Genomic DNA, 20,400 nt, shown 5'->3' with positions numbered 1-20,400 from the left:
TTATCGTATTATTCACACCGATATTTAGTGTAATTATAACGTTACGACTGTGTTAGCGTAGGTTGGGGTTCGAGACTACCATGGATACGTAGAAAGGTTTCGTCGGCGTCGTAGGAAAGTTCCAACTAACTTTCCGTAGTGGACTAATACATACATGGTTCGTGACACTCGACCCAACCCTTATAGTTACGACTAGAAGTGTTTAAGTAAGACTTTACTAAAGCGTCAACTTAAGTGCTTCTCATACATATATTTACTGTAATCATGACTTTGCGCAGGTTACGACGTGTTCGTACAAGTTACGTCGGTGTCGTAAGAGCGGACTCGGAATACGACGTCGCGTCGTGACCCAGGAACAACTTACGGCATACTCGCTTTCCGCCGTTCGCCATTTTGGTTTGCCGTGCTTACACATACTTGTTTTCTTTTGCTTTAGTGACTTTCTAGCCTTCGCTATGGCGCCCAAGGGCAAGGCGGACTCTTCCAACGACCGAGCTTCGAAAAAAAGGAAATCCATTACCATGGAGGTGAAGTTAGACATCGTGAAGCGATCGAAACGGGGAGAAACGCCGACGAACATCGGCCGCGTGCTCGACTTAAGCCGCTCCACTGTGGCGACTATCATTAAGGATCAAGATCGCATCCTGGAGCATGTGAAGGCATCTCCGCATATGAAATCCACCATAATAAGCAAGCAGAACAGCGGGCTAATGATGGAGATGGAGAGACTTCTGGTGCTTTGGCTGGAGGAGCAGCACCGGCGGCGTCTCCCCGTCAGCCTCGTGCTGATCCAACAGGAGGCGAAGCGCCTCTTCGAGAAGTTGAAAAGCGAAAAAGGAGAAGGCAGTGAGGGGAAGTCGTTTGTGGCCAGCAGAGGTTGGTTTATGCGATTTAAAGCTCGCGCTAATTTGCATAACCTTAGAGTGGAAGGTGAAGCCGCCAGTAGCGCGAATGAAGCAGGGAAAGATTTCCCCACTGCCTTGGCGGAGATCATCAAGGAGGGGGTGAACAAGTGCTGTGCCCAACAAGTGTTGGGTGAGAGTTTGTCCTGGAAGCCGCCGGTAAACACCAAGGAGGAGGAGGAGGAGGAGGAGGAGGAGGAAGCGAGACAGGCTGTGGAGCAGGACGCAACAACCCCAGAGCCCAAGAGGTTCACATGCAAGAGCTTGGCGGCTGGTTTCTTGCTGATCGAGGAAGGCTTGGCGAAGTTCGAGGCCGAGGACCCCGACGCGGCCAGGTACGCCAGGATCTTCAAGGGGGTCACGGACCACCTGCGGTGTTACAAGGAGATTTGGGAGGAGGAAAATAGGGTCTCCTTTCAGTCGAACCTCGAACGGTTCTTCAAGATGGTCGAGAGGCCGATACCGGATCCCGTACCGGATCCTGGGCCCTCGACGTCGACTGCTCCGTTACCACCTGCGGCCTCTTCGTCTCCTTCGAAAAAGTAGAGAGGCCTGAAACAGATCCTGTATTCTCTACCTCATCTGCTTCATTCACTTCCCCCAGCATCTTCTCGACCACCTTTGACCTCTCCAGCATCCTCCTCGCCTCTCCCCTCTCTCACACTCACAACACAAGCCTACCACAGGAGGAAAGGTAAGGAATTGTGTACTCGACAGAGAACACCACACACATCAAGGCTCGAATTAAGCGGTCTCGCATCGCTATTTGCAAATCTAAATTTGCATTTTGTGCCTCATAAAACACATTGAAAAGCAAAACCATAAAATGGAATTTAGTTTTGTAATATAAGAATAGGTCAGATAAAATATTTTATTATAGTCAGCCAGAGCTGCAACGAATGCAAAGTTATCAGTCCTTTCACAATCATTCCTGTCATACTGTATTATGTGTTTTTCTTTGCTCATAAAGGACAAAAGCCCTGTTTCTGTTTTAATTCCTCATTTAAAAGAATTGAAGCAACAAGTCTTTCCTCATGTTTTTGAGATTTTAGGGTGGACTGAATGGGTTGCAACATGGGGCAAATGAAATGGCAGTATTTTTAGGATTATAGCCCATCAGCTACATATTGAGGAAGAAAATAACTATAAACTAGTTCATTTTTGGAACGGTGAATTTAGTTCAGAATTATGAAATGGCCTATTTTTGGAACAGTGAATTGAACTTTGAACTAATTGGCGTAGAAAATGACCTTTCCCAACACTGACGTTACTTACATACAGGGTGATAAAACGTTTTGGTCTGTGTAGTCACTGTAGGGCGTATGGCCAGGATACTACCATCTGATTTGCAAGTGGCGACATTGGCAACGTGGCAACTGTGGTCAGAGAGACAATGGATAAAATGGGGATTGTACCCAAACAGAAATGAAAAGAAATATGCAAGAGCTGAAGTCCTACATTAATTTCTCATGTTATAATGTTGCATTTTTATTATTATATATTTTTAAGTGACTAAAAACACAACCCTTCTAATTATTTTCCTTTCGACTTGTCCCATTAGGGGTCGCCACAGGGTGTCATCCTTTTCCATGTACCGTATTTTCACGACCATAGGGTGCACTGTATTAAAAGGCGCAGGCAAGGTAAAACATACGCTATCTTAAAACATACGGTAGAAAGGCAGCGGGAGCAAAACTGAGTTCGATTGTACTTTATTGAAGTATTTAACTTGTACGCACGTTATTTTTTGATCAATTCTCATCCACAAATTAATCAAAGTCCTCATCTTCTGTATCCGAAATGAACAGCTAGCCAAGTTCTCCATCAAACATGCCGGGTTACCTCTCGGAGTCAGTCTCGTTGCCGGGGGGCTGTTAAAAAATGATGCCGGCTTTCGCGAAAGCTCGGACAACAGTCAAAGCAGATACCTTAGCTCAGGCATCCACAATCCATTCACATATGGTGGCGTAAATCGCCCGCCGCTTTGTCTTCTTGGTTTGGCGAAGCTCGTTTTCCTGCTTCCTCCACTTGCGAAACATGGATTCGTTGATCTGGAATTCTCTCGCGGCTGCTCGATTCTAATGTTCCTCTGTGTAACTGATAGCTTGTAGTTTAAACTGTGCTTCGTAAGCTTGTCTCTTTGTAGGTGCCATTTTGGGGGGAGGTCCTTAGCCAAACTGATGTTGTTTTGCAAAATGCACATACCGGCGCTATACACCTACTAGCACATAAGGCGCACCGCGTCCATTTTGTAGAAAATTTTAGGACTTTTAAGTGCGCCTTATGGTCGTGAAAATACGTTAAGCCTATCTCCTGCATCCTCCTCTCGAACTCCAGCTGCCCTCATGTCTTCCCTCACTACATCTATCAACCTCCTCTAAAAACACAACCCTTAATGCATATTAATAAAATATTTTAAATGCTCAACAGTAAAACATGAAGGAATTAACAAAACTATTCCCATTTGGATTTAATATGTAACAACAAAACTGTCACTGAAAAAAATTAACAGACAAAAGTATAGTAACCTTTGTCCCTAAAAATGTAAACAAAATCATACATAGTTTATTGCACTCGCTAGGTTACCTAGTTTTATTCAACATTTTTCTTTCTTTTGGCAAGGAAAATAAGCCTGTCTACAGCATGAGGCTCTAGGCGGCGGTGCAGGCGTAGCAATTACAGGTCACTTTTGAAGGTTATTGTGCATGCAAGACGGTGTCAATTCACTCGCATGTGTCCGCAGACACGCACCCCTGGGACTTATTCGCTTGATGTGGGGCCACTCACTCATTGCGATAAAAAAACTCCTAACTATGCGACGTTGTAGCACTACTGCCCCATACAACACTCGAACCTGTCTCATTGTACTAGGCATATAATGATCTACTTTCCTCGTCTTTATTACCGGGAATAAACTTTGTTCTGTCCGACTGAAATTTTCAATAAAAATCCATCACAATACTAAGAACCACAGTGGCAGCTTAAAAAATCCACACTTAACAGACCCTACACCACAGGATAATTGCTCAAGATAATATTTTAGAGACATCCGATAATTGGGTCTTTGCTGACTTCTAACGGGAAAGGGGGAAGTGCACAAATGAGGCCGGATTATCGGTATACGCATACCCCGCTTTACCTAGAAAATCTGGCTACAACGTGTCATTGTCACGGAACTTGACTGACAATGCCACTCTAAAGTGCACTTTATTATCTGTGTATAGGTAAACTTTGCAATTCTGATCTCACATTTAGACTGTGTGGTTGTACCTAATGAAGTGTCCAGTAATGACTATGTTCAAAAGCTATGCCTTCCATTTCTTGATGGCAAACAATAACAAAGCAGTATGAATATGTTGAGTTGAAATGAAAAAAGCATTTAGTGTGACTACTTCACTATACTTAATGCTGTCCATGATAGACAGAACTTAAACACGCTTTTTTGTTTTGACCAGGCCCTTTTCCACCAGACAGCGGTAGAACTCCTGGATGTACGTGTAAACGCACTTCCAGTCCGGCTCTTTCATCCGGACCAAGTCTTCAGGGTCCAGCAGAGGGGGGCAGCCGGCCAGCCTCCTGCAAACGGAGAAGCATAGTGGCCAGAGTCCTAAAGTCAGTCTCAGCAAGGGACAACAAGGCGACACGAGGAAGGGGAGCTTACTTACTCTGCCGTGCTGAAAGCCAGCCGGAAGTTGTCCCGGGGCTTGTGAGGGTTCAGGGTGGAATATTCGAAGGCGTCAGGGAAGAAGCGGTGTACCAAGGCGCAGAAGGCTATGCCGTCCTTCCAACTGGAGGAGAAGTTGCGGACATCCACCCCCTAAAATAGCAGAGACAGGTTTGAAGAGAAAAGACAGAGCCGAGCAGAGCAGTAAATCACAACAGAGGAGAGTGGGGAGATTATGACCTCATATGGCTCCGTTTTGGCCTTGCACCAATCCAGAAGCATCTGTTTGACGTTTTTAGCATTGGGTGCTGCAGAGGGGGGACACTTCTGGGCGGCTTGAGCAGTACCCGTCTTACTGAGGAGGAGAAGTACAGACAGAAGAGTCCGCATCTAATAACTACGCTAATATAGAGGCTCCTCGCTTTGCCATGGTGAAAGAATATGTTTCACGCGCATGCTCCGTTACGGGAGTACGTTTTTCATTGGACTGTTATATTTATGCCCCAGAAGTGTTTTTCATACAAATATTTACTGTACTTCATGAAACTATCACTAACCTACACTAATGTAGTAGTAGATTACTGCACGTTCAGTCTTACACGTACAAATCTTAAATTATGTTGCCACCGCATGAATGTAATCGTAAACCGAGGACTCCTGGACACACAAAGATGGAGTTTAAAGTATCACTTGTGGACAGTAACATTTTATGGAACATTTTCTCAATGTGGTTAACATACAGTATTGTACATGAATGGAATATTGTTTTTTTACATGAAATAAATGATTTAGCTCCTCAAAACACTGGCCTCTCTAATAGACTTAACTCTCAGATTGTTCCACAATTAATCAGTTTCGATTAAATATGACTCCCGTATTTCCTCAAATAGTCGCCTCTGTAATAGATACCGTTCCCCAAATGATCCCCTTGTTTTTGTATGGGAAAAAAAAATGGGACCAACATATTTTCTATTAGTCATCACCAAGACATCTTGTGAAAAAAACTGGCACTACTGTATTTATTCAAATTGGAATAAATAAATTCCCACCTGACGATACACCTTTTATATTGCTTCAGAAAAATAAGTTGGAATATGTACTGTATAAGTTGGAGGGAAAAATAATTTGTAAAGTTGATACAAATGCTACCCCCTAACAATAGCGTAGCTTAAAATGGTCTTTTTCTATGTTAAAAGTTTTTTTTATATGTGAGAATTGGTATTGCCTTTGCAACATGTGACTCACCCGCCTGCTGTCACGGAGGAGGCTGGTTGACCTAACCAAAACATCAGAGAATCAAATGAATATGAGAAAACTTATGCAATGAATAATACTAAGAGATCATCTTCGTAGAGATGAGTCACTGTTGGTTGTCAGCTGCTGGTTCATGGGTGCCCTCGCTGTGCCCACAAATCCCCCGCCTGGTGCGCCTCCTTTGCTGAGGCCCTGCTGCCTCAAGTCCTGCTGCCGAGACCCTCGCTCCTGCTCCCGCTTGTCTGATGAGGAAGATGAGCCGTATTAGACATTGCGACATGTTGATTATTCTGTATCCATCTCCCAGAGTTGAGCTCACCTCGCTTTTTCTTCAGTAGGTCCCTCAACGCGGCGCGGATGAGACGCCGCTCTTCAAAGTCTGCAGCATTGTCCAGCTAAAAACACAATTTCTATTACATTAAGTTGGGCTGTCGTGAATTTAGTTTAAATTTTTCAAAATGTGAGTTCCATATTTTTGCATATACATTTTAATAATTGGCTTTTTTTTTTTAATTTATAAATGAGATGTTACTTTTGTATGGGGTGCAGGAACATAGCGCACACAGAAGCAGTACACACATTATATATAGTGTATGTGGACACAGTGATGCCTTGACTTATGACTAATTCATTCCGTGACCATGCTCGTAACTCAATGCACTCGTTATAACACATTTTCTTTGAATCTTTTTATCTTAGCACACTTCTGGTTTTGTACACTGCAGACAGTGTACAAAAAAATATATTCCTTCATTTTATCACACTTGTAATCTGTTAATTCAAATTTTCTTTGGATATAAATTGGGTTGTATAAAACAAAATACAGGTAAATATATGTATATACTATGTATGTACAGAATATGTGTGTACATATAGTTTATACATATTTCGTTTGTATATGAAATGAGCTGTATACAATCGCCTAGCAGTTAATGACACTTCATTAGGTGAAACCCTTGCATTCTAATACAACTTGTATAATAATTATTTTTTTTCAAACTACAATTTTGATGTGACCGGTATTAATTTAACAATTATGTTTATTGTGGTCACAGTGATGTATAACTACTGCATCATTCTGAGAGGTGTTACTAATATTTTCATGGCTAAGTTACATATGAGGGGCAAGATATTAAAAACATCACAAGTATGATGGAGTACAGTTGTACACAATTTCAAACTAGGATGTAAGAATTATTATTTTGTAAAGGCAGAATTTTTGGTAGAGCTCTTGCATTTGGACGCGATTAGTACGTGCAGGTGTGCCTAATGTTATGGCCTGTGCTAAAAAATACACGTGTTCTCTCACCATTTTGTTGAGAACGTCCTCATCGTCAATCGCAGAAAGTTGCTCGCTGGTCATGCTCGCAGTCGGTCCGCGTTCATGTTGAGGTGTCTGCTCCATCACTTGAGGCCAGATTAGAGTGTTTCAATGCACAAAAGACGTGGCATGGGGATACAAGTGGGACATTCCCGGCATCCTGCGTGCCTTCAGCCTGCGTTAGTGCGAAGAATGTAAACTGAGAGGAAACATGCCGAAGTGGCTCTCGGCGTCACTGCAGCGACTGGCCCAGTGTTTGGAAAACACGTACAAATATAGTAATGGAGCAGAGTGAGTGCAGGAATCTGATAAGGGAGTCCAGGGAAAGCCCTAATAAAGTAATGAGTGCGGGAATAATGACATTCGAGCATGTAAGCTCCATGCGGGAGGCTCGAACCTGTTCTCTTGAGGTCTTCTTTGGAGGGCTTTCATTCGCTGCTTCCTTCTGCTTATGTGGACCACCCAAGGAGGGAAGAAGGAAGGAAAAGCACATCAGTGGCATCTGTCATCTTCCTCTGAAGGCTGCCTGTGAAAACAGTTCAAACTTCGTCAATCACAAATGGTGACAGAATAAGAAAGTCTTTCTCGGAGGGAGGGCAGCTTATCCAGATAGAATAGGAATGGGCAATAAATTCATCCATCCATTTTCTGAACCGCTTCTCCTCACTAGGGTCGCGGGCGTGCTGGAGCCTATCCCGGCTATCATCGGGCAGGAGGCGGGGTACACCCTGAACTGGTTGCCAGCCAATCGCAGGGCACACATAAACAAACCATTCGCACTCGCATTCACACCTACGGGCAATTTAGAGTCTTCAATCAACCTACCATGCATGTTTTTGGGGATGTGGGAGGAAACCGTAGTGCCCGGAGAAAACCCACGCAGGCATGGGGAGAACATGCAAACTCCACACAGGCGGGGCCGGGGATTGAACCCCGGTCCTCAGAACTGTGAGGCAGACGCTCTAACCAGTCGGCTACCGTGCCGCCGCAATAAATTCATTCACCAGTTATTTAAAGCGAAATTAATTGAAACATGAATACATTTTAACTAACCAACTTTAGGGGGAAAACCAGCTAATATGTGTATGTACTGTGTACTGTTTATTTTTGTATCAGTATTTATACTCAATTTGTAATCATTTTTCAAATATTACTTAATCTACAATATTATGCATATTGTGAATATCAGTAGTTTTATACACTGCATATTGGGTGTACTGTAATTCATCATTGAATAATTATATCACTTTTTTAATAATATACCTGCCACTTAGCAGAATTTGATTATATTTATTACTTATCACATACCAACATGGAACATATATTTTTTGGGGTTTTGCTTAAATTAGATTACATTTGTTAATTTCACCTCAATGTCACTCTTGTGTTTGTTGGTTGTTTCTATATAATGAGTGTATACTTGTGACAACTTCATTTCCCTCACATGATGAATAAAGTACAGTATCTACATAGCAAACAGTCTGAACAGTTCCAAGAACAGCTGAACTTTACTTGGGGTTAATCAGATGCACTTTAAATGGTGGCAGGTGTGTGCTGACTCCCATTTAACATGAGTTTGAATGTGATTGGTTAATTCGGAACACAGCCACACCCCCAGTGACTGTATAAGAGGGTGTACACACTAATCAATGTAACGTAAACTGAAGTGTTCCAGGCTTAAACTGTCGACATGATAAAAAAAATGTTCTAACTGAACAGGTAATGTAGGTAACGTTAATATTCTTAACTGTCATACAAGTATAACCACTACAATAAAACCAACTCAAACTCAAAGTAAAACTACTCACCCCAAGATGGCGTTGTGATACATTGCGTATAGTGAAGCAGTCAGACACTTTTGTCACAGTTAAATTCAATTTCTGGTTATTATCAGACTTTCTTCTGACCTTTAGTGGTGAAATCAGAAAAAAAGCACACACACGATTTTGGTTGAACACCACATTTTACCACACACAGTGTTGTTTTGCTTTTATTAAGTCCATATTACCCTGGCGTATTGAACAGATTTACAATTGGCTAAAATAAAATCTGGATAAAACTTGTTACTGGCCTAAAAATAGATTAAACTGAGATCTGTTAGTGCTCAACATGGTCATAAAAACAGAACGAAGCCAGAGTAAAATAAAATTACTCACCCTTTGCCGACACCCATTGGAGAAGGAATGATCTATGAGCAATTAACTTAGCGTCTTATTCATTAATTACATTACTCATATTTAGCACTTTCTCATGTCACCAAAAAGTCTGGCTCTTTGGTTATCATGAGACTTATTTGCCATCACTCAAACCTTTTAAGGTGACAGGAAAAATAAAATGCAGAACACAGCGCTGACATTACATGCATGTGCAGTTTTGTTTTGACTTTTGATGCATATTTGTCTAGGATATTTTGGTTTAAAAGTCCAATGTGTTCCACTTTGGGAACATTACAGTGTTACTGGTCCAATCTTTTTTTTTAGTCTGTTTAAAATTATGTCATTGCAGTTTTAAAATCCGTTAAAACAAAATAATTTGGATTAGACTTGTTACAGGCCTAACTAAAATGTATTTATCCGGGAAGTCTTAAACAATGGTGAACATTGTTTAAGGGCTTACCCACACAAATGAAGACAGCGGGTGGGGGGGAACTTTGAAAGAAACAAGTGTGACAAGAAGTTGTATAATGTCGGTTATTGTAGCAGTCCTTTATTCCTAATGAACAAACAGCATATTGTGTTTGCATGAGTTCTCCCAACACATTTGCCCCCAAACAAAAACATTTATGTAGGCATCCAAACTAAATGGCAAACCACTCTCCTACAGAATGTCTCAATAAGGCCTGACGCATTCTTGAACCAGTCGACCGTGCTGTTCGGGACAATAAAAATACATAATGTAAATAATAATAAAATATAGAGTGCATCCAACCAGCAGCTCTGAACCTCATCAGTGCACTATATTGTTAACCACAAAGTTGAAAACACATGCTTGTAACGTTGTCTTTTGTTTCCTTGCAGATGTTTTCACGCCACAGTTGAAAAGCTGAAAAGCTACTTGAGGTATTCAAGTGTTGAACCAGTGGATTGATAAAAAAAAAAAAAAAAAAAGCCCGAAACATCTTTTCTTTTTTTTTTTCTTTTTTTTTTAAAAAGTTCAAACCATCGAGGAAAATAAATGTAATTAAACAGTCTGGGGATGTATGAGGCATCTTAAATATACACATGCCTCTCAATAAATTAGAATATGGTCAAAAAGTTCATTTCAGTAGTTCTTTTCAAAAAGTGAAACTCACAGTATTGATTCAATAAACACAAAGGAAAATACTACTCAGAAGTCCAATTCCTACATTATTTCTATACAGCGAACCGCGGCTCACCGGCAATCGGTGAAAATCAGGAATATGGATAGCACTGAGAACTCGAGTGGGTGAACTCCATTTCTGTCATTTTAAAGTTAAGTGCAGAAATGGCATATCATTCAGATGAATACTGGTCTAAATCTTGACAGTGTCATCAGGAGGCATGGCGTGAACTTGCACAGCTACGCTGATGATACACAGCTATACATCTCAGTGTCTCCTGATGACACCAGTCCAATGGATACTCTTTTAAACTGTATTTTAGACATCAAATCCTGGACACCAGAGAACTTTCTCCAGCTTAACCAGGACAAAACTGAAGTTTTAGTCATCGGTCCTGAGGCCCTAAGTGAGAAACTTCTAACTTTATAACTTACCCCAGTAGTGTTAACTATTTTAATAGTTAACTATTTTAGTTTCAATGTTTCATTACTCTTTTCTATAGTCTTAAACTTTTACTGAAAGCTGAGTTTTATGCAGCTATGTGTTTGTTTTTGTTTAAATGCATGTTTATGATTATTTTTAGTGTCTTTCAGTGTTTCCTCAGAGGGAGCCTTCTGCAGTGGGAGCTGTAATTAATCGTGTCCATGGTCCTGCCTCATAGGTCATCAGTCGCCATTTGTGGCTTTCCCTACCCCACTACACCAGGGCTCCATGCCGGTACCCTGTGGCCGCGATCTGCTGTCTCCCTGAGATGATGTTTCCCACTTGATGTCTGTGCCCAGCCATAGGTCATCACATTATTATTTGCTCACTTTTTTAACTGTGTGTGTGCATGTATGTATCTGTGTGGATAAGCGGCGGGAGGGGATTGATTTTAATTATGTAATGCACTTTGAAATGCATATAATTGTATGAAAAGTGCTCTATAAATGAAGCTTGATTTGAACGTTTGATGAAACTTTAAAGCACTCTCCTGCAAAATGACAAAAATAGAATGACTTCACTCTACTTCTCAGTAGCTCATATAAAAATATGTTTTTAAAATAGTTTTAATCCTGCGACACTCTTTGAACATACAATAGTTATTAATACAGACTTTTTAGAAAACAGATTTGAAAATGTATTTGAAAGCAAAAAATACAAGGATAAAATGTATAGAAAATATTGTGCATATTGGATATCTGTGTTTTAGGTATGTGCCTTTAAGAGGTGGTGCCTGACGGAGTCGCTGTGGCTGACAGCAGCTCCTTCGTTTGTGTTTTACCATTTCCTGGCATTGAAAAGTGTATCGGAGACTGTGGCTCTCTTGTCCCACATGTATGGGCATTAAAGTGGTATAGCGTAACAACATTAAAAAAAATTAATAAAATAAAATAAAAAAAACACTGCTACATATAGATATCAAAGATACAGCAGGGATTTCCGCGATAGACATGTAGATACATTCCAGAAAAATCCAAACCCGTGGTAAAGCGGTGCCGTTAACAATGTATAATACATTTATTTTTCTTATTGTTTCTTATGTAGTAGTCACATTTCTCAAGGGGTGAGTTGTGGGTTTTCATTAGTTTTAAGGTATAATCACAAGTATTTAAAAAAAAAAAAAAAAAAAACGAAATATTTTAACTGTGTGTAATGAATCTGTACCGGTTTCACTTTTTGAATTGAACTACTAAAATACATTTTTTCACCGTATTGTAATTTATTGAGATGCACCTGTAAACATAACTTTTCAGACAGTCTCATTTTGTCAATTACTATTAGAGCAAATAAAAATAAAATAGGATGGATGGCTTTGGCGTCTCTGGTGTGGAACCAGTTTGACACCGCAGTGCAATTAAATAATGCTTAAACACAAGTAAACATTTGGCATATATATATTACACACACACGCAGCAGCATTTAGCATTCCGTCCGACTACAGGAACACAGACGCTTGTGCAAGACAAAGACAGTGACTGCTATGGACATTCAAAAATAAATAATTTTTATTTATTTTTTTAATTCGGAGTGAGGAGGCAAAATGTCATTAAATGAAATATAAGTAAAACATATTTTAAGAGACATTGTTACTGTCCAGCAGAAGTCTAGTTTGGAAGATGTGTCACAATAATAAAACAAAATGTCGTCCCTCGTCAAAGTAACATTGGTTAGAATTGAACATGGCAGCTTGCAGGGCATCTCCAGCTCCATCTCCTCTCTTTTTGAGCGACACTCTTTAGGGCAGTGATTCCCAACCGCTGGCCCATGGGAAATGATGCAATTTCGCTCATCTTGGGAAACACTACTTTTGGGAGTGTGTGGTCCTAATAATGCTAGCAGTGAAAAAAGAGAGGAAGTATTCTATGGAGACTGAAAATGTAGGCTGCTCTGTATTATTCTTATGATTAATTAGGTGCTTTCAGTGGGGATTCATTCACCGCTATCTGCGGCATAATAAATCTAACTGGGGGAAAAAAGATGCCAAAATCCTGATTTAAATTAGGAACCAGGGAGTCGTGTAACAGTACCATCCTAAACAGCGCTAAAGCCCCCCTGCTTTAAACGTCAAAGTCTGGTTCGCAGGAGAGTTTAGGTGGTGTCGTTGTGCAATCTTCACCAGGTATCCAAACGGTGTAAGTGTGCTTACTTGCATAAACACAACACATGCGGGTGGAGGCATTGTCAGAGTGATATTCAAACAGAGGAGTAGGTAGGAGGATTGGTCATTGGACAATCAATATATAGTTTAAAAAAAAAAAAAAAAAGCCCACCTCTTCTGGACTCCACAGTAGGCTTGGCACATTGAAGATGTATGAGCACAGTATCCCCCCACATATTCACTTTTAATTTTGTGTTTTTTGTGTGAAATCTAGCATCATTTAGTAATTGTAAAACTCACTCATCGTTTGCAGTTTTTGTGCTCTAAGCTGCTACAAGATGGTGCCAAAGCCCTGTCTACATAAAGATCAGTCTCAATGAAGTACGCTGAAGTGATCTTAGTCTTAGCCTGGGGTTGTTAGTGGAAAGGAAAGTCATCTACAGCATGTGTGACATTGAACAGTTTTTGGATTGTAATTTGTGATATAATTATGGTTTTAACTACAGTTGACCTGAGCCGATCACGTGATCGGAGATTGGGGGCGATTATGTAATTTTCAGCTCATCAGTATCGGATGAAAAGTAGCAGCTTTTTATTATTATTATTATTTTTTTTTTTACAGCGCTGGGTTTATGTAGGGGCCTGTGCCGCTGCCCTGCAGCCACAGTGCTCTGTAGTGGGCGGTGCTTTGCTTTTGTCCGCAAAACTCATGTTTGAAAGCTTGTTAAAGAAGAAGAGACACAGAGTGAGATGCAGAAATATTTTGCCTACACGGCCTACAGTCAGGGCTAGCCGAAAGATCTTGCATTGTCAGGGTTTAAGAGCTACAGGTTAAGAAATATGACGCTTTTTAACGATTTCCTTTCAAATAGAAATGCTACAAGTGTCAATTACTTCATGACAAGCAGCTGCGCTGAGTCATACATTTAACTCATACTTCTAAATAACCATGAAAATGTATCATTTACTAAAGAAAGCGAATGCGCTCGCATATAAGTATGGCGAGGTATCGGATAAGACTCAATATCAGGCAATACTCAAAATCAAGGTACTGTGACTGGGATGCAAGAAAATGTGACCAGGATCGCGCCAGTTTAAAACTATTAATAAGGAATTACGAACTTAATTACTTGGTAGGGCTCAGTCCGTATTACCTCTGAAATGTGGGGGATTCCTGTACTGTGGCACATCGTCATCATCAGTGAGGATCACCGTAAAAAGTCAGCTGCTCTTGACTAATTAAGCAGAACGACCTGCATTTCAGTCTGTCGGGTCCTCATTATCCCGCTCTGTTCTTTGCCAACGACATCTCATTTCAGCGACATCCATTTTGTCCTTACCTTGTGAATCCTTCATTTTGGCTCTGCGCGTGTCCATGTAACTGACGATGAACTCGGAGTTCTGATAGATGAGCATGCCCGACAGCGTGAGCACGGCACCGGCGCAGCTCAGGGCGGACAACTCGCTGCCGAAGAGCAGCTGGGATAGCAGGAGGTTGCCTACCACGCTCAGGTTGCCCAGAATGTGGAGGGTGACGGCCGACGTGAGCGTGATGACGCAGCTGCTGGCCAGGTTGTACAGGACCGAGCCCAGGCAGCTGAGCAGGATGAAGACCCACAGGCGCTGGTCGTAGTGCAGCGGCGACTCCAGTAGGGCCCAATTCTCCAGTGCCAAGGCCGCCACGGCCAGGATGCAGAAGCTGGGGATGGACATCAGGTAGAGCAGGAACACAGAGTTGATCTTCTCTTCTTGAAGGAGAATGCCTGAGGGGAAAGAATGGTTTATCTTGCTCAGTAAAACTGAACTTTGCTTGTCTTTCTCGTTTTCAATGCTCCTGGTCCTAATATGAACAAGAAACTATGACAATCGTGTAATTACTGTATGCTTTAAATCAGGCCGTGTCCATACTCCAGCCTGAGGCCCACTTGCGGCCCGCCGTCCACTTTTTTAGTTGCGGCATATATAAAACCAACCATGTTACAGGGACTACTCAAGAGACTACACTCCTGTTGAAGAAAGAGAAACCTACTCAAGGGGAGCCTGGAGCTCGGGCCCAGAGAAGCCGGCGGCGTTTCTGGGTGTTGTTGATAAATGGCTTTTGCTTTGCATAGTAGAGTTTCAAGTTGCACTTACGGATGCAGCGCCGAACTGTATTTACTGACATTGGTTTTCTGAAGTGTTCCTGAGCCCATGTGGTGATATCCTTTACACAGCCCTAAGTGCAACTTGAAACTCTACTATGCAAAGCAAAAGCCATTTATCAACAACACCCAGAAACGCCGCCGTTTATTGAATGTTGTTAAAAGAAAAGGTGATGTAACACAGTGGTAAACATGACCCTGTCCCAGCTTTTTTGGAACGTGTTGCACCATAAAATTCTAAGTTAATAATGATTTGCTAAAAACAATAAAGTTCATCAGTTTGAACATTAAATATCCTGTCTTTGTAGTGTATTCAATTAAATATAGGTAGAACATGATTTGCAAATCATTGTATTCAGTTTTTATTTGTTTAACACAATGTCCCAACTTCATTGGAAATGGGGTTTATAACCCTACCCAATTTAACTCCAGAAACATTTTAAAATCTCTCTCTCATTCCATGACTAATATTGTATTTTATATTAAAAAAAATACAATTGCTTGATTTAGCCCGGGTCTTGAAATACTGACTTACAAAAATGCTTAATTATAGTATGATTTTTATATTTTATTCATACAATTTATTCTAATAACAATATTGTATTATTACTCATTTTATTACACTAAATCAATCAATTACATATTGGCAAATGAATTTAATAATGAGAAAAAACTAAACAATTTTAGGGGGAAAAAAAATTCTAAATTAATGCAACAAATATTACCGCACTCTCGATATTATAAATGCTTGGTGGGCCAGATTACACAACGGTGTGGGTCGTGTGCCCCACTGGCCATACTTGGCCCATCCATCCCTGGCTAAGTCAGTTAGCTTTCTTGAATGGAATAGCTTGAGACAGAAAAAAGATAAAGTATAACTTACTCTGTTGGATGGACTTGACACCCCTGAACATGGTGGCTGCGATGACAAACAAGCAGCCCGTCTGGTCGTACTGGACCTCACCCATGATGCTGAAGGAGGCCCCCAGGCAGATGGGCATCATGGCTGTGTACTTGAGGATGTGATGCTGCTTGCCCAGGATCAGCGTGGAGATGGCCAGAGTGAAGAGCGGGGTGGTGGTGTAGATCATTTGCGCGAAGGACAACTGCACGTAGTTCAGACCCATATTGCCGAAGGCGATGCTGGCACAAAACGTAAGACTCAGCAGGAAAACTTTACATTTGGCCCCGGGGGTCAAGTCCTGCTCCAGCATCCCCGCGTGGCGGATCACCCGCAGTTTGATCAAGCCGTAGTCCACCACGATGGCCGTCAGCATGTGCAGAGCGGACAACAGCAGGGGGTACCTGAAGTTGTACACGGCAAAGATCCATTTGTTGAGGCTGGAGATGGTGGTGCCCGTCACTAGCCAAACAATAACCGCAGAGAGCAGATGGAGCATCTCTGTGGGAGGTCTCCTCCTGCCTCCCGGTTGCACGCTCGCCTGGTACTTGGAGAAGCCATCGGCGTGGATCATGATGGGACCATTGTCCTCGCTGTTACGGAAAATTGACTTTTAATTGCTTATACAGTGAACCCCCGTTTATCGCAGGGGATATATTCCAGACTCAAAATCCAATAGGTGAATATTTGCAAAATAGACACAACTGCTTTATTTTATTTTAACAATCCCACATGCTTTAAACACATTCAAAATGATCAAAAACACTTCTTAAACATAATATAAATGCATTTGAAGACACCCAAAAATTGCATGCATCATTAAAATAGCTGAATTTTCATATTTCCTGTTCAAATGCATAAGAAGCGCAGCTATGAGTCACCTGGAGTTGTCCCTCGCATGATGCTTTAAGAGCCCATGCACACCCCTGGCCCCCTCATACCCCTGGGCCTGATCCCGCCCCTCGATTGATTGGGTGGGGTCCTCAGCCGCCGCGGTTCGACCACAGCAATTACAGGACACTTCTGTCAGTCTTTGTGCATGTAAAACGGTATCAATTCACTTGCATGTATCCGCAGGCACACACCCCTAGGAATTTTCACTGGGTGTGGGGTCACGCACTTAATGCAACAAATAACTCACGAATATGCAAATCGCTTGTGTATCCCCTCCCTTATACTCTGTCCTGTACACTTTTATAATTTACATAATTAATGCCACCACACTTCAGTTGTACAGCCAGGTTCGCGACCCTTGTCCTGCATGCTTCTTCTCCTGTCCTTGTCCTGTTCTATCTTGTCCTCCTCCAGCGATGGCTCCGTTTCCGCTTCCAAGGTATTGGTGCAGCTCATTGGAAAGCTAATCTGTACGCAATTTTGTTTTTTAAACAAAATTTACTGGCCGTCACACACGTACTATATCACAAGATGTGACAGAGCCTAAACTAAACTAGCTTTCGGACTCAAACATACGCGGCGGGCCCGCGGAATGTACCCGGAGTAAATGAGATTGGTGTCGGCTGTAGCCTCTTAAATTGCAGATCTGATCAATGATGCCATTTATCCCATTAGCAGATAATGTCACAACCGATCAAAAATGTGTATAAAATGCAAAATATCAGCCGTTCTAATATTGGCGATCTGATTGGCGGAAAGTAAAATAACATCATTCAGGATGAAGCAACCAATAACATGTTCTAATGTGCTATCGTTGTTCTGTCGCTGATGTCAGTTTAGCAAGCTGAGATGTCAGTCACCCAGGTTTTCATCCTCAGTGTGGAGAGGCCAAAATCTGTCTGAAAATCTAAGTCTCATCAGAAAATAAGCCTAAAATGACTACGGAGTCTATTGTTTGGGGGGAGGGGGAATGTTTCTGTTTTAGAATGATGGAATAAGTACAAGGAGAATAAATAAGTGCCAATATTAGCAGTATCTGGAGTAGATAGGTTCTTTAAAAGCAAAGGAAAACACTTCTGACAATGAAAATGTAGGTATGTTACTAAATCCACAAAAACGGCTGCCATTTTCTTTCCATTTTGCTGTGCTTGATTTCGGACACGTGGATCCATCCAAATCACATTTCTCATTGTTTCGCGCAAGGTAATCCTTGTTCTTTTCCGATTACGTTGTTGGGAAATCCCTTTATCAACTCGCTTTTTTAATTTTCAATTTAGATGAGATTTTCTGTGGTTCTGACAAAGAGGAAACTGTTCCTCAATTTCAGCGTCGAAAATCACACGTTAATAGGATACGGACATGACAGAAAACTATATGACCGCAAATAACTATTATTATTACTGTTTTCTGTGAAGTTTAACTAAGTTTTGACGATGTGCTTGCTCTCTGTATTACCCGGAAAATGGGATGGCTCGAGCGGACGCCATTGAAAAATCTGAAAATGGCCTGTTTAAACATATCATTTTCAGCTAATACGACTAACAGATTACACAACGGTGTGGGTCGTGTGCCCCACTGGCCATACTTGGCCCATCCATCCCTGGCTATGATTTTTTTTACTTCTGGCCAAGAAATTTTGGGCCGACTTGCGACATAAAAGGTGGCATACAATTCGTAATCCTCATCCAATTCTTACAAACTAGGGATCATTTTATTTGTGTATCACTCCTCTATCCAATGATATTGTCTATTTCAATATACAGGTATTTTGAACATTTTAGTAACATAGCTAGAAAATAGCACCGTCCATCAGTTCTCAAGTGGGCTATAATTCTTGGAGATAAAAGTATGTCACAGATATGTTAAGACACCTTTTGTGCCACATATTGAAGCAGACTCGTACTACAACTGGCCTCTTCTGCCTCTGCCCACGTGCTTCTATTTTGATGACGTAGCCGAATGCGTAACACCCTCCCTGGGTAAAGATACAGGGAAAATACCCCGAAAAGCTCAGAAGAGAACCAGAAGGCGAGAAATGTTGCACTAATGATTTATAAATTGTTTCCCGACCTGACGAAAGTCTCTTTACGACACACCGGAACGGAAGAGAGCAGAGGTGACGTAATGGAAGGAATGAACATATAAACTCCCAAAGTAGAAACATCAACAATCACATATGAATCGATATGAATGGGAGCTCCGTATTATTTCCATCACAGCTTGTGGACGTCTTCCAGAATGATATTTTTAAAATAGCTTGTTAGCCAACACTTGCTGGCTTTTATGTGTTAGCTAACGCCGAACACTTTTCATTCCATCATGTTTCGCTTCACTTCAAATTAACGCAGCTTCATACGCCCGGGTTAAAACAGTAATACGTATAAAAAGGAGAACAGTGGTTTGTTCACAGGAAAACCAAAACGCTTACCTTATTTGACCTTTATAAAGAGTCGAGCTCCCCTCGCTCGTATTTTTATGCCAACGTTAGCTGGCGGCTAGCTTGCAATCTGTCAAAAACAGTCAGCGCCAGTCTTGCGTTTCACTTCCGGGATCGTGACGTCCACTACATTGCGGTCGCGTTTTCCCCAAACCAGACAAGATTCGCCGCTTGTTACTTTGTCCTTCGACGAGCGCCTTAAGGGTACAGTGAGTGAGTGGCACATGGACAACATCAGCCTGACCGCGTCAAGGCGGACTCACAAACGTCAACGGCATTGCGTATTTGTTTTTGTTTAGTTTTTTTTTTTCTTAAAGGGCCAGCGCACCCTTTTGGAGCCAGTGGCGTTTACGAAATTGGAGGCCAAGGGCAAATCCAAAGTATTGAGCCCTCCGCACCAGTGTACTGCAAATTTTTGAATATTAATGTTTCTCGTTAACTTGAAAAGTGTCAGTTAAAGAAAATTCGAGGCTGGAGCAAATCCCATCTTACTTTGGACAAGAGGAGGGGGTACACCTTGGACTGGTCGCCAGTCAATCCAAGGGAACGTGAACAAGAAACCATTCATTCACTCCAGAGAACTTTTTATGTTTGTAAACAATAATAGCTTTGGGGGGGATTGAAATTTTCCATTCCTGAAAAGGGGCACAGCACACACATAGGGTGAACATATGCCCCCAATGGCCCTCCCCATTCCGCCACCTCTGTGCAATAATGAAAAAAATTGGAACAAGGGCGTCGTTACAGCTCCCAAACACGGTGCCTATGTCCCCAGTCAACTGTCAATCAAACACCACTACTTATGGTAGCATTTATTGCAAGACCTGATATATGTAGAACATAGGTGTCAAACTCATTTTTGTCACGGGCCACATCATAGTTATGGTTTCTCTTGGAGGGCCATTATGGCTGTGAACCCATATGAATGTATGATCACCTCACATTATTACACATACACAAATTGATGGATAACTACTTTTGAAATCAGAAGCCAGTAAAAACTG

The 20,400-nt window shown here is 41.6% G+C and overlaps 3 protein-coding genes across 4 annotated transcripts; 1 reads left to right on the top strand and 2 right to left on the bottom strand.

Annotated features, from left to right (window-relative positions):
- The first annotated feature begins 287 nt into the window (after positions 1-287).
- Positions 288-6,246, top strand: LOC133413630 (tigger transposable element-derived protein 1-like). Its single transcript, XM_061698242.1, has 2 exons — positions 288-1,596; positions 4,358-6,246. The coding sequence occupies exon 1, from the start codon at positions 456-458 to the stop codon at positions 1,446-1,448; it is 993 nt and encodes a 330-aa protein (XP_061554226.1). The 5' UTR covers positions 288-455; the 3' UTR covers positions 1,449-1,596; positions 4,358-6,246.
- smtna (smoothelin a) lies at positions 3,348-6,023 on the bottom strand. Its single transcript, XM_061698251.1, has 4 exons — positions 5,812-6,023; positions 4,807-4,921; positions 4,568-4,719; positions 3,348-4,478 (listed from the first exon to the last, which is right to left on the bottom strand). Exons 1-4 carry the CDS (start codon positions 5,853-5,855, stop codon positions 4,331-4,333), a joined length of 459 nt encoding a protein of 152 aa, XP_061554235.1. The 5' UTR covers positions 5,856-6,023; the 3' UTR covers positions 3,348-4,330.
- On the bottom strand, positions 6,140-19,657 carry slc35e4 (solute carrier family 35 member E4). 2 transcript variants are annotated; one of them, XM_061698240.1, is made up of 5 exons: positions 19,388-19,657; positions 16,048-16,658; positions 14,364-14,786; positions 7,130-7,667; positions 6,140-6,215 (listed from the first exon to the last, which is right to left on the bottom strand). In XM_061698240.1, the coding sequence occupies exons 2-4, from the start codon at positions 16,637-16,639 to the stop codon at positions 7,591-7,593; spliced, it is 1,092 nt and encodes a 363-aa protein (XP_061554224.1). In that variant the 5' UTR covers positions 16,640-16,658; positions 19,388-19,657; the 3' UTR covers positions 6,140-6,215; positions 7,130-7,590. The 2 variants fall into 2 exon arrangements, with proteins under 2 accessions (XP_061554224.1, XP_061554223.1); XM_061698239.1 differs by lacking the exons at positions 6,140-6,215; positions 7,130-7,667 and having other exon boundaries at positions 9,609-14,786.
- Positions 19,658-20,400: the final 743 nt, after the last annotated feature.

Source organism: Phycodurus eques, chromosome 15, assembly GCF_024500275.1.
Source record: "Phycodurus eques isolate BA_2022a chromosome 15, UOR_Pequ_1.1, whole genome shotgun sequence".
Classification (NCBI taxonomy): Eukaryota; Metazoa; Chordata; class Actinopteri; order Syngnathiformes; family Syngnathidae; genus Phycodurus; species Phycodurus eques.
Note: the sequence above shows the minus strand (reverse complement) of the source record. Positions and strands in the feature narration are given on the sequence as shown.

Excerpts from the sequence above, each read along its gene's own strand:
- LOC133413630 (XM_061698242.1), top strand. The coding sequence starts at position 456 with ATGGCGCCCAAGGGCAAGGCGGACTCTTCCAACGACCGAGCTTCGAAA.
- smtna (XM_061698251.1), bottom strand. The coding sequence starts at position 5,855 with ATGTTTTGGTTAGGTCAACCAGCCTCCTCCGTGACAGCAGGCGG. Across the intron at positions 4,922-5,811 it reads TCCTCCGTGACAGCAGGCGG|TAAGACGGGTACTGCTCAAG; the intron begins GTGAGTCACATG and ends TCTCCTCCTCAG. Across the intron at positions 4,720-4,806 it reads CCAAAACGGAGCCATATGAG|GGGGTGGATGTCCGCAACTT; the intron begins GTCATAATCTCC and ends CTGCTATTTTAG.
- slc35e4 (XM_061698239.1), bottom strand. The coding sequence starts at position 16,639 with ATGATCCACGCCGATGGCTTCTCCAAGTACCAGGCGAGCGTGCAACCG. Across the intron at positions 14,787-16,047 it reads TGTCAAGTCCATCCAACAGA|GCATTCTCCTTCAAGAAGAG; the intron begins GTAAGTTATACT and ends CTTTCCCCTCAG.